Here is a 12,664-nt window from a genome sequence, read left to right as displayed (position 1 = left end):
ACAAATCGACAGACCGGAAATTCACCTCGCCAGGTCAGCGATACGCATGAAAAAGTCGAATTCAATTCGACTGACTGTTTAGACCAGGAAAAGTCGCACTTCAACCACGACAAAGTCGAATTGAATTCGACTTAATAAACCTCGGGAGCATTGTTGAACAACCACTTTTGAACTCAACTTCGGTCGTACTTGAACAACGACTGCACCTGTTTAGACCTGAATTCGACGTTGTTGAAGTACGACTTTCCCTAGTCTAAACGGGGTCGAACATACAGTATTTCCTCGAATAGTCGGCCCCCCTCAAATAAATGCCCCCACCACTTTGTTCAACCAAGATGTTTAAAAAATGCCGATATTTCCATGCTATCTTGTGTAGTAAGCTTACCAAGTTGCTTACATAGTCGTTAATAGCATAAATAATTGACAAAAATCTACATCGGCAACCCGGAAGTGAACCAAAAGTCAGTGTTTCTAGTTCATAGTTCGTCATTTTAGCGTTGTCGTGCTAAAAATGACCTCTAATAAACGCCCCCTGTTTGGAAAATGCAACGCCCCCGGTGGTTTTATTAGAGGAAATACGGTAGTATCATTTCTGGATCAACTTACATGTGGCAGTGACTGTTCAAAGATGACTTGTCCTCTAGCATCTCTAATCAGTTCAGCTGGCATGTCACTTCCTTCCATGATGTATTCACTCTGATGATTGGTGCTAAGTGAAAGGACAACATATAAATTTTGTTGTTGAATTCTGTGAGGGCAATGAGGGCTTAAAACCAAAACCAATCAATTATCGATTATCAATGAGTTGAGGCGGGTCCAAGGGGAGCATGACCTAGCAATGTTTAGCCTCAAATATTGAGGCAAATAAAGCTGACATACAGGAGGAATGATATGGGTCATACAGGAGATCATAAGGCTTGCTTGAAATATGTGATTAGACACCATGAATCTGCCGTAAAGTCGTCCCCCGGTCAATTTTGTTTTATTTTGTGTTTAGAAAATATATATCATAAGCTTAAAATGGTATATCATTTGGCAAACGATATCCAGAAGTGGGGTTATGGTTTGTTGAACTCTGTTCCTTCAACAAAATTGTACCTTTTTTCGGTTCTACATGTGTCTCTTTTTCCACATTTCTGGTAATAAATATCAAACAGTCATAATTGGCGGTCATTTCAAATCATCCCCGAATCAACAAGGTACAGGAATGTCCTCTCATTGTTAATTGTTGGTTATACATACCTAGACAAAATACAATGCTTTGTTATCCACCACTTGAACAGTATTTAGCCAAAGCAAACAAAGACAAGAACTATTTAAGGATTCTATAGCAGCTTATTATCCTCTTCAGCAATAGGATTATTGATTGGTTTAAACAGTGTTTGATGAGATATTTGTCCACCGAATTGAGATACCTATGAATACTGTAATGAAGCTACTTTTGGCCATTATGTTAAATGTATTTAAATTATCGTAGGCGTATTATATTACTATATAATGTGTGGTATAAATGTGCTGGTTAACTAAATAATTCTTTAATATAAATGTAGACCTTAAAATTCAGCATGATCAGATAATTAATACAAGTAGGCCTTAAATTTCAGCATAATCAACTACAATGATGTCCGCGCTGCCCTGGCACGATCATACGCCTCTATATTATTGTGGGCGGAGTCAACCTGGCTAGAAGTTGCCGCTAAACCAATCAGCTAATTCTGAGGAGTTGCGCATGAGCAATGAGACAGACTTTTGGCGTCGCTTTTTAAAACAAGTAGCGTCATTCCGACAGCAGACTTGATTCGGGAGAGACATAGTTTTTATTTAGCTCAATTATTTAGATTTACAGTTGATTTCTATTTCAACAGACAGAAGATCTGCAGGTGAGATGTAAAAAGGGTTAGAAAAGCCACTGCCATGCCGGCAGTGGCCCATGCCAAATCCGGTATTTGGTACTAAATTTTAGGCCTAATTAATGACTAAATCAAATCTGTACATGTAACTTTTTATGTATTGTAAGCCGGCTCGCTGATGATATGGAGGCTGATAGGCCTCCTGCAGGTTCCTGATGGAGATGTGGTTACTACAATGGCTGTGCAAAAGGTTGAGTCTTTGCTGTATAATATCTGGTATCTTCGGCCGTGCGACCCATTTATGAGAGCTTCTTTGCTCCAAGGTGTCAATGCACATTTAAGATGACTGATACTGCCGGATGAAGCAAAGGTTAACCAGGGTTTTTAATATTTGGTTTAAGCTTAGCATAGACCGTTTGGCCTATGCAGTGTGCGTGCATCGGTTAAGCTTTAACCTCAGCCATTGTAGTGAACCATATCTCTGTCATAGAACCGAGCCATGTACTTTTAAGCTAAATAACATCCCCCTCATTATTATAAATCAAAATCTTCCTGTGTCAACATTTGAACATCTAAAATAATAAACAACCCGCATGAACGCAAATGGAGTCTTGCCAAATTATCATTATTTCAATACTGTATGCACGCATGTCTAAGGCATGAAGAAGCCTAGGTATAAGCCGCGTGATATTTAATGCATGTTTTCGAATAGGTATTTAATGCTTGAGGTCGGCTGGCCTGGTGCTCGTAATTTGGCGTTAAAAATAACACCCTCTATTTTTTAAAGACTCCCTTTCTGTATCTTGCTAGGTTGCGTTAAACTTTAGGCCTAAATAACAGGTAGGCATTTGTCCACTCCTTTGTAAGCTTATGTATAAATGCCTTGTCATTTCTATCCCTCATTACAGCACGTAAGTCCACACAAAAACATTGTATTAACTTACGGCTTTGACTACGACTTTGTGTAGACAGCTATTGCTGTTGATGGAATCCATTGATGGAAAGAAATAATAATATGAGAACTGTGAACATTCTACAACTTGAGTTTCGTCTGCTTTACTATTTAGGCCGTTCATTTACATGTCATTGTGACCCCAGCACGGGTCCGGTCCGTCCGTGATCATGGTCTAACGCCCTCATAATATTCTCATAATCCCCTCCCGGTTTTCCTGTTACACTGGCGTAGTCGGCAGGATAAATTTTCTTTTCTATCAGGAAAATTGACCTCAAATTTTATTTTAAAAATCCGGAAAATGGAGAGTTTTATGAGAGCGTACCGAACCAGGATAGTAACTTTCCAATCTGGTGAAAATGGTTACAAAAGGGTAAAAAAAAAAAAAAAATGTAATGCCCTGTCAAAGCTTACGTGCAGATCCGATTTTGGATAAAAGAAATCAGGATGTTCCGTTAAAAATGGATTTATAATAGACATGGGGCATCAGTCTCCATAATTAGTGAGCCTAATCATGTTTTTGAGCAAATCACTGTAGAAACGGGTCGTATTAGAGCCTATTGATTAATTGAAAAGGTTTTGATCCAAATGTGTTATGAAATTAAATGAAGGCATTAGGCAAGGCTATGAGCAAGAAATGTGAGTAGCAAACACTCCTATAGGCCTAGGTGGTATCGTAGGACAAAATTTCCTGCATGATCACAACTGTCAAGTAAATTTTCAAAATTGGTTAACGGAAAGTATACATCAGAGTCTGATGAGGTATTCAAAGATATTGTGGTGCAGTGCATGTCTTGTTATAAATATATAAATAAACAAACACTTCCTGGCCCTAAGAAGCGTGAACATAGATGAAATTTGTTTAAATTGGAGAAAATTTAAATTGACGTTGAAACTGAAATTAAGCAAATATAATTAAGGAGGGTCTATTTTATATCTGCAGGAAAATCAGCGTTAAAATTTGGAAAGATGGAAACCCAAGAAAGTAACGTGATTTTACGATCGGGGAAGCAAATAGGATTAGCGAGTAATCAGCCCTCAAATGAGCAAATTTCAGTGCAAGAAGGTGCGAAAGCTAGCTCTGCAAATGGAACGACAAATCAAACCCCAGTCCCTGTCAGAGAGGCCCTGGTCCTTCTAATAACCAAGAAAATAGAGATGGTCTATCTGATGGTTCTGTGCGTAGAAAGAACACAGAGACTGTGAGCCATTCCATTCCTCAGGTTCAAGAGGAGGAAGAGGAAGTCCCTTTTGAAGATGCGAGTGCCCTTCATGAATGGGCTGGTGGTGATCAAGGTAACGATCTTGCTGGTATGGTCAAAGAAATTCGAGAAAGTCTATCTCAGTTAGAGCTCGTCTCCAAAAGAGATCAAAATACCCAGCAGATCTCTAGTAACCCAACTCCACTCAGGCCTTCTGAATCTAGACCAAATCGCAGAAAAACTGAGAGTAAGCCACGAACTTACGATGGTACTTCTTCCTGGCCTGATTACCTGATACAGTTCAGAATGATTACGAAATTAAATGGGTGGGCTGAGGAGGAAAAATTGTTGCACTTAGGAGGATCTTTGGACGGTGTTGCTCGTGAGATTTTGGGGATATAGATGTTAGTAAGCGAGATACCTTTGAAGGCCTAGTCCAATGTATGGAAGATCGTTTTGGGCCTAGTAGGAAAGAGGAGATCTTTAAGACACTGTTGTGGAGCAAAGTTCAGAAACAAAACGAAGATTTCCCAGATTTGGCTTATGGTATTCGTCGCATGGTGCGAAATGCTTACCCCAATGCTTCATTTGACATGTTGGAGCTAATGTCCAAAGATCACTTCATGAAAGCAATTAGAGATCCTCATATTCAGTATATGGTACAGTTCAAAGAACCTGACACCCTTGATGAAGCCATTCGCACTGCAATTAAACTAGCTGCTCGCGAAGAAAACGGAAATTCAAAAACTGGGGGTACAAAGGTAGTATCGGTTTGCCGATCTATCCGATCAGAAAACCCGGATGAAACTGTTGCCCGTAGCCTAGTTAGCCTTGATAAGAGGGTGAGCAACCTTCAGGGTCAACTTGAGCAACTGTTAAACATGATGAAAAATATGAAATTTTCTGAGCAACCCCGTCATGTCAGAGAACCATTCCCAAGCTCCAACACCATTAGACCTACATGTTACTTCTGCAATAAGAAGGGTCATGTCCAAAGAGACTGCCCACGTAGAAATCAGAGAGCAAATTATCACTAAAAATTAGATCAAGTTGATCTCAAGGGTCGGAGTTAAACACCGGCAAGACCCTTTGCAGCGAATGAAAACATTAAACTGAGAAAGGATGGTGCGTATATTTCAAAAAGGTTCAAGATGTAGATTTATCTTGATATTGATTCTGGCTCATTTGTCACTGAATTCTAATATTTATGAATAAACTCCTGTCACATTTAAACCTCCGTTTCTTTGACATTTCATCATGTTCATGATGACCGCTAGCGTGTAAATTGAAGTTAAAAGAAAAAGGCATTTTCAAATTAGATATACGGTAGATAATAAAACAATTGAGCATGGGTAGCCGTAATAGATGATAGCTTGGGCTACGATTTCTGTGCGCATCATTATGGTTGTTTAGATCTATAGTCAGTGGTGAGTTACCATTTGGGGAGTTACCCAAGTCACCATGCTATTGACGAGTTCATTGAATCGCAATGTTGTAGTATATTATAGCTAGCAATCAAGATGTGATATTGCCGCCTGGATGATGTGAGTGAATTAATGCTTATTCCTGCATTCTTCATAGATATGCCCTATTTTTATGCGGAGTTGTTGAGCCTATACCTTTGAGATTACTGAGAAATGTGATTAAGTGTAACCAAAGGAGTTGGTAATCCAAGTGATGAAATTCAGAAAATTGATAAAGAGACCGTTTTGCTACTTGAGCCGATTTTAAAGTCGGAAATAGTGATTCAGTTATTCAGAGTTTTAATAAAGAAGAACTTAAACAACGTCAATAAGACCCCGAAATTGGGTAGGTTATAGATGTTACGCCGATAGTACTCAGAAACCGAAATGGGAGGAAGTGAGTACTCGTAATCTAACATTCTGTAGAAATTGGGAATGTTGGCGATGACTTGGTATAACAGAAGGGGTGTTCTGCCTTGTACGGTTGATTAGGGATCCCTTGAAATATGCCAGGGTAGTGTTTCCTGAAAAATTGCGTAAAAGTGCACATTACGACAATTGCACGATGCGAGATGTTCTGGGCATTTGGGTCAAGACAAAATTTTCGAACGTGTTAAGGAACACTACTTGTGGGTGGGGCAGCATCGGGAGGTCGTTGAATGGGTACAAAATGTCCCAAATGCATACAAAAGCTGAAACCCACGACTACGTAAAACCCTCCATAACAAGCCACAATGTCGATGCCCCGATGGAGCGATTATAGATGGATGTATACTGCCCTTGCCAGTAACAGACCAGTAATGCGTTTCATGTTGTGTATTGGAGAAAAGTTCTCCAAATGTGTAACTTCTATACCCTTGCCAAATCAAGATGCTGGTAAACCATTGCTTAAGTTCTGATTTACCATAATATAAGTATTTTTGGAGTTCCAAAAAAAAAGTATACATTCAGATCTATAGGTAAATGTTGAAAGTAAACTTTTTAGTCAATGATGGTACTCATGCTCATAGTAGACGTGTTAGGAGTACGTAAGAGTAGAACCACTAGAAAATAAAAACAGGACCTTATAACAGGTGCTCAAATTAAATACTCAACAAAATCAGAAAGACTGGGATTTTATCTCCCGTTATGTAAATATGGCCTACAGATCGTCTGTGCAGAGCATAGCACTGGGTTTACACCCTGAGGTATTTCCAGGTAGAAATGTGAAGTTGCCCGTAGAATCTGGTATTTTAGGCCTGCTAAGAAAAAGGGAGCGTGCCAAAAATTAAAATCTTTCTGGGTCGTTGATATTAGCCTACACCAGCGTTGAACAAACAAATCGTAGGCCTATTTTAGACCGTATGGTGGTAACGTAAGAAAACTAGAGCTGGACATATCTGAATCTATATAAGCGAAGAAATCGATGATTTTTATGAGTCATAAGTCATTAGGCCTATGACTGCTGATATCCCAGAAACCCGGTCAAAAGGGGACAAATACTAAATAAACCCCAGTGGTATGGGATCAGTAGATAAATAGCAGATAACAAGGCCTACTAAAATAATACATCGTAGGAAATATATGCATGACACGTCTATCAGTCTGAACAGGAAGTGGCAAAAATAAAACTTTTGTGATTAAAAACGTTAGAAATACGTTTGTTTTGTTTTATCAGATTTCAAAATAAGTCCCTTGGTAAATAAATAATAAAAGAAAATTTATAAAAATAGAAATATGAGGGTTTATCCTCATCTAAATAGAAATATGAGGGTTTATCCTCATCTAAATAGAAATATGAGGTTATCCTCATGACGTCAACTCTGGAAGCAGTGTTTTCGGAACAAGAATTCACCTCCAACTTTAGCGGACGGTAAAAGCGCGACGCATACAGATACGACCAATCGGAAGCGTGGCTAATCTTAGTTGTCAAGCAAACCATAGATGTTAAATGAGCAAACGGAGCTGCGACCACGACATGTTGTCTCAACCAAACAGGAAGCTAAATGGCAGAGTTTATTGGATTTCGAATTCGGAGATACCAAAAAGACAAAAAAAATAATAATATTCAGGAATGTGTATTTCATGATGCGTTCTCTTTGTAACAAAATATATATTTGATGGTTGTTTATGACAACCGGACAAGGGAAATAAATTTTATTATTAAATGCTAACAGTAAAGGTTGTGAGGAAAGCCTATGGTAATCCGAATACGTGCTGCTCTGGCATGTTCGACCACCACTGTTTGGGGCATTTAAATACTGGTTTAATAGCTTTTAAATATCATTTTTTTTTCTGAGAAAGGTCCTGATGTTTTAACACCAGGTGACTTTCGAATACTTGCTACTTGGGCAGGTGCACTTGAAGTTGACCAGTTTTTGTTCATAAAAAAAAATTATGGCTGAGAGGCGTGATGATTCCAAATGGTTTCAATTACTGCATGGTTTTAGCTTTAAATCTGATGTCAGAGTTGCGCGAATTTTCAAGCAAGAATTTAACATGCTTTAGCATGGTTTAGGAATGTTTTTTTTTAAGGTACGAGACCTGTTTGAGCTCCCAGTATGGGCTGGTAGTTGGTTTTTAAAACACGCTGGTATCAACCAAAACTTTTTGATAAAAGTTTCTGCATGCACGCGTATTGTCATCAAATGTTTTCTTTGACACTCGCGAAATCTCAGTGCAGATTGTTTCTCTAAAATTGTTGATCGTGATTCCTCAGCCATAATTTGTGACATTGTTATATGTTTGAATTCTTGAAATAATTCAAGAGTATTGTTCAATTGTTGGTTTTAGAAACAATAATAAAAATTTAGAATGTTCGCTTAAATATAGAATGTTTCTTTTGTTAAATCCTGCAAATTTCGGATGACCTTTGACCGTATTTCCAGCTGCAGGATGTAAACAAAGGTACAAACAGGTATGAATGTGAAACCGTGTAAAAGGTCGATCCTTAAGATACAAATTCAGAAACATTTTGGTAAGTTGGGATATGGTCAGAGTAATCATAATGTATGGGTACGTCAGTTGACATTTATGGTGGATCTGTGAGGTCTTTCTACTGTGTTGTTTTGAAGAAAATAGGATGCACGAAGGTTAAGCTTCTGGTACTAAAACGCATACTGACAGTGGGAAATAAGCTCATGCGTGAGTTAACCTGTGTGTAGTAGAAGTAACCTCATAGATTACCGTGGTGTGCAGATGATGTACTTGTTTATAAAGATTTCATGTGAGTCTTACTGGTTCAGAAAGTCGCTTCATTATTTTTATTGTTTAGTATGTCAGATTATTTCCCCTGAAATAATCTTCCGCCGATTGGGAGGAATGTAATGAAGCTACTTTTGGCCATTATGTTAAATGTATTTAAATTATCGTAGGCGTATTATATTACTATATAATGTGTGGTATAAATGTGCTGGTTAACTAAATAATTCTTTAATATAAATGTAGACCTTAAAATTCAGCATGATCAGATAATTAATACAAGTAGGCCTTAAATTTCAGCATAATCAACTACAATGATGTCCACGCTGCCCTGGCACGATCATACGCCCTCTATATTATTGTGGGCGGAGTCAACCTGGCTAGAAGTTGCCGCGCTAAACCAATCAGCTAATTCTGAGGAGTTGCGCATGAGCAATGAGACAGACTTTTGGCGTCGCTTTTTAAAACAAGTAGCGTCATTCCGACAGCAGACTTGATTCGGGAGAGACATAGTTTTATTTAGCTCAATTATTTAGATTTACAGTTGATTTCTATTTCAACAGACAGAAGATCTGCAGGTGAGATGTAAAAAGGGTTAGAAAAGCCACTGCCATGCCGGCAGTGGCCCATGCCAAATCCGGTATTTGGTACTAAATTTTAGGCCTAATTAATGACTAAATCAAATCTGTACATGTAACTTTTTATGTATTGTAAGCCGGCTCGCTGATGATATGGAGGCTGATAGGCCTCCTGCAGGTTCCTGATGGAGATGTGGTTACTACAATGGCTGTGCAAAAGGTTGAGTCTTTGCTGTATAATATCTGGTATCTTCGACCGTGCGACCCATTTATGAGAGCTTCTTTGCTCCAAGGTGTCAATGCACATTTAAGATGACTGATACTGCGGATGAAGCAAAGGTTAACCAGGGTTTTTAATATTTGGTTTAAGCTTAGCATAGACCGTTTGGCCTATGCAGTGTGCGTGCATCGGTTAAGCTTTAACCTCAGCCATTGTAGTGAACCATATCTCTGTCATAGAACCGAGCCATGTACTTTTAAGCTAAATAACATCCCCCTCATTATTATAAATCAAAATCTTCCTGTGTCAACATTTGAACATCTAAAATAATAAACAACCCGCATGAACGCAAAATGGAGTCTTGCCAAATTATCATTATTTCAATACTGTATGCACGCATGTCTAAGGCATGAAGAAGCCTAGGTATAAGCAGCGTGATATTTAATGCATGTTTTCGAATAGGTATTTAATGCTTGAGGTCGGCTGGCCTGGTGCTCGTAATTTGGCGTTAAAAAATAACACCCTCTATTTTTTAAAGACTCCCTTTCTGTATCTTGCTAGGTTGCGTTAAACTTTAGGCCTAAATAACAGGTAGGCATTTGTCCACTCCTTTGTAAGCTTATGTATAAATGCCTTGTCATTTCTATCCCTCATTACAGCACGTAAGTCCACACAAAAACATTGTATTAACTTACGGCTTTGACTACGACTTTGTGTAGACAGCTATTGCTGTTGATGGAATCCATTGATGGAAAGAAATAATAATATGAGAACTGTGAACATTCTACAACTTGTGTTTCGTCTGCTTTACTATTTAGGCCGTTCATTTACATGTCATTGTGACCCCAGCACGGGTCCGGTCCGTCTGTGATCATGGTCTAACGCCTCATAATATTCTCATAATCCCTCCCGGTTTTCCTGTTACAATCGACCTTCATGAACATTTTACACTGTAACTGGCATCTCGCAAATTTTCAGTTTTTTATAAGATAGTAAAAAACATTTACAAAGCTGGATTTTGCAGAAAACCCCTGAATTGAAAACCAGTTCCAAAGATATGAGCAATTAAAGAATTTCCAAAACAACAGGAAACAAAAGGAAATAGTTTCTTTGTTTGGCTATATCTCAAAATCAATATTTCGGAGTTCCGCCTGATTTTGCTTGATCGCATCACATATTTGATCTACTTTCTTTGACACACACAATATACAATGTAGACCAGGCAGATCAACTATAACATTCTTCACATGGGTCTACTTTTAAGTAAAGCCTTTAGAATAATACCCGCCGATTACGAGCTGATCAAACTAGAGAGTATGTATCAAAAGTAAAGAAGTATATATCATACAACTTATTGGTTCCTATGACCATGGTCGTAGCTGTTTAGGATTCGGGTTAGCGTTGTGGGGTTAGGGTTTAGGTGTAACGGTTAGGGGTTAGGGTTTAGGCCCGACTTTTAGGTTATAGTTTAATAGTTAGGATTAGGGGTAGCTAGAAGTCTTCCAAGTGTAAGAGACTTATTTCAGTCTCTTGCACACTATTGCGATTGCAGTCCTATTCTTTTACATTAGAATGACCATGGTCAAAGGAACCAATTAGTGTTCTAGAGGTCCGGTGGACACAATAGGATGGTGCTGTATGAATTGGTCAAGTCTTTTGTATTAAAAATGACCTCTGCCCTCCTTTTATGTCCGCCATACATCGAAAAGGCTAATTCCATCCATAACATGAAGAGCTTGTTTCCAAACCATGTGAAGTCCACAACCACATGTTTCTCATATACTTGTGTGATACAATCACAATTACTTTGTGACAAGTTTGACATTAGCAACAATGAGTTGTACCATCAACAAGCCATTATTTACCACAAGAATGCTGCTTAACAATATGCAGACTATAATTGTTCTCATTTGGGAACCAAAGGCCTCACACAGTATTGTTACTGTGCATTCATCCACTGTTTGCTTTGTAATGGTACAGCCAACTGAAATTACTATACCTATAGCATCACAACCCATTGCAATATCACACAGGTAAATCAGAAACATGTGTTTGTGGACATAACATGGTTTGCAACCAAGCTCTTCATATAGCTGAAGCAAATAGGAAAAAATGGCTACACTTACAATCTGACAAACATTTTAATGAAATGGCGAAGGCTGCTGGTTCCTTTGCAAATGCGACATTGGACATGTCCACGCCCACTACATCCTGTACACCTGCAACATAAATTAAGAATTCTAAATAATATCAAAATAATATGGAAATAATAATGAGAGTAAGGCTGTCGATTTCTGTTTATTCCTCTAAACATTTAAACGGATTTTTTCCCTGCCCTTAAACGGCGTTTAAACGTGTAACCGGAAGTTTCCCCCAACAAAAAAAATCCACTTTAAGCTTACAGAAAAACGGGCCTGAAAATACCAAAAATCTTCCCAAGACTACGCTAGTTTATTGTGGAGATTCATTTCAAATGCATATGTTTTAAAGAAATGTGTTTATTTCCCGTTCTTTTATGCCAAAACCAACATGATTTTGCTGTGACCGCAAAATACGGCCGCCGTTTTAGAATGATGCACTGACTTCCGGGTTACCAAATAAGTGATGGCGCTCTAACAGTAACAATAACCCTCAGGCCAGGTAAAGATCCATGACCGTGACCCAGTATAAAGTGTATTAAAACAAGTATTATACATGCATGGAAGTAGGGCTACGCCGGAGTCGGATCTGTGTTTGGTGACTTTGGTCTTCAAATTTGGTGATATTTTCCAGGTAAAAATATAGTTCTAGACTTTGTTATCAACCATTTTTGACTTTTTTGGCTAAAAATATGTTTACACGTTCAGCGAATTTGCTAAATGTTTAAACAACTTCCTGGCCGTTTACACGTGTAAACGTTTAAACCCGACAGCCTTAAATGAGAGGCATGGCATGGTAAAACCTTGCATACAAATATTGAATGTTTCCGAGTTTAATGGTAAGAATATTTACACTTACGTTACTTTTCCAGACCCTGCACATGTTAGGCAACTGCGAGTTGTATAAAATGAATAGCGTCCAGTGCTAGCCGCCACTTGTCGGTCACCTTGTCCAATGCATTCTCCACAAATCACCTGTTCACATTGAGAAACATGCACCAAATTATGAGGTCAATAAACTGAAAATCAATCAAGCCAGCAATCCCAAAACATCTACAGTATAGTTAGGGGAAAAAGTTCA

The 12,664-nt window shown here is 38.5% G+C and overlaps 1 protein-coding gene across 2 annotated transcripts in view; it reads right to left on the bottom strand.

Moving 5' to 3' along the window:
- Positions 1-12,664, bottom strand: part of LOC140142815 (protein SSUH2 homolog) — a 30,613-nt gene that overhangs the window by 4,105 nt on the left and 13,844 nt on the right. For both annotated transcript variants that reach the window (XM_072164824.1, XM_072164825.1), the window contains 3 exons: positions 12,443-12,558; positions 11,572-11,664; positions 607-709 (listed from right to left, as the gene is read on the bottom strand). In XM_072164824.1, coding sequence (XP_072020925.1) covers positions 607-709; positions 11,572-11,664; positions 12,443-12,558 — 312 coding nt within the window. The remainder of the gene's footprint in view (positions 1-606; positions 710-11,571; positions 11,665-12,442; positions 12,559-12,664) is intronic.

This window comes from Amphiura filiformis, chromosome 20 (assembly GCF_039555335.1).
Source record: "Amphiura filiformis chromosome 20, Afil_fr2py, whole genome shotgun sequence".
NCBI classification, from domain to species: Eukaryota; Metazoa; Echinodermata; class Ophiuroidea; order Amphilepidida; family Amphiuridae; genus Amphiura; species Amphiura filiformis.
The sequence above is the reverse complement of the archived record's forward strand: the minus strand, read 5'-3'. Positions and strand labels throughout refer to the sequence as shown.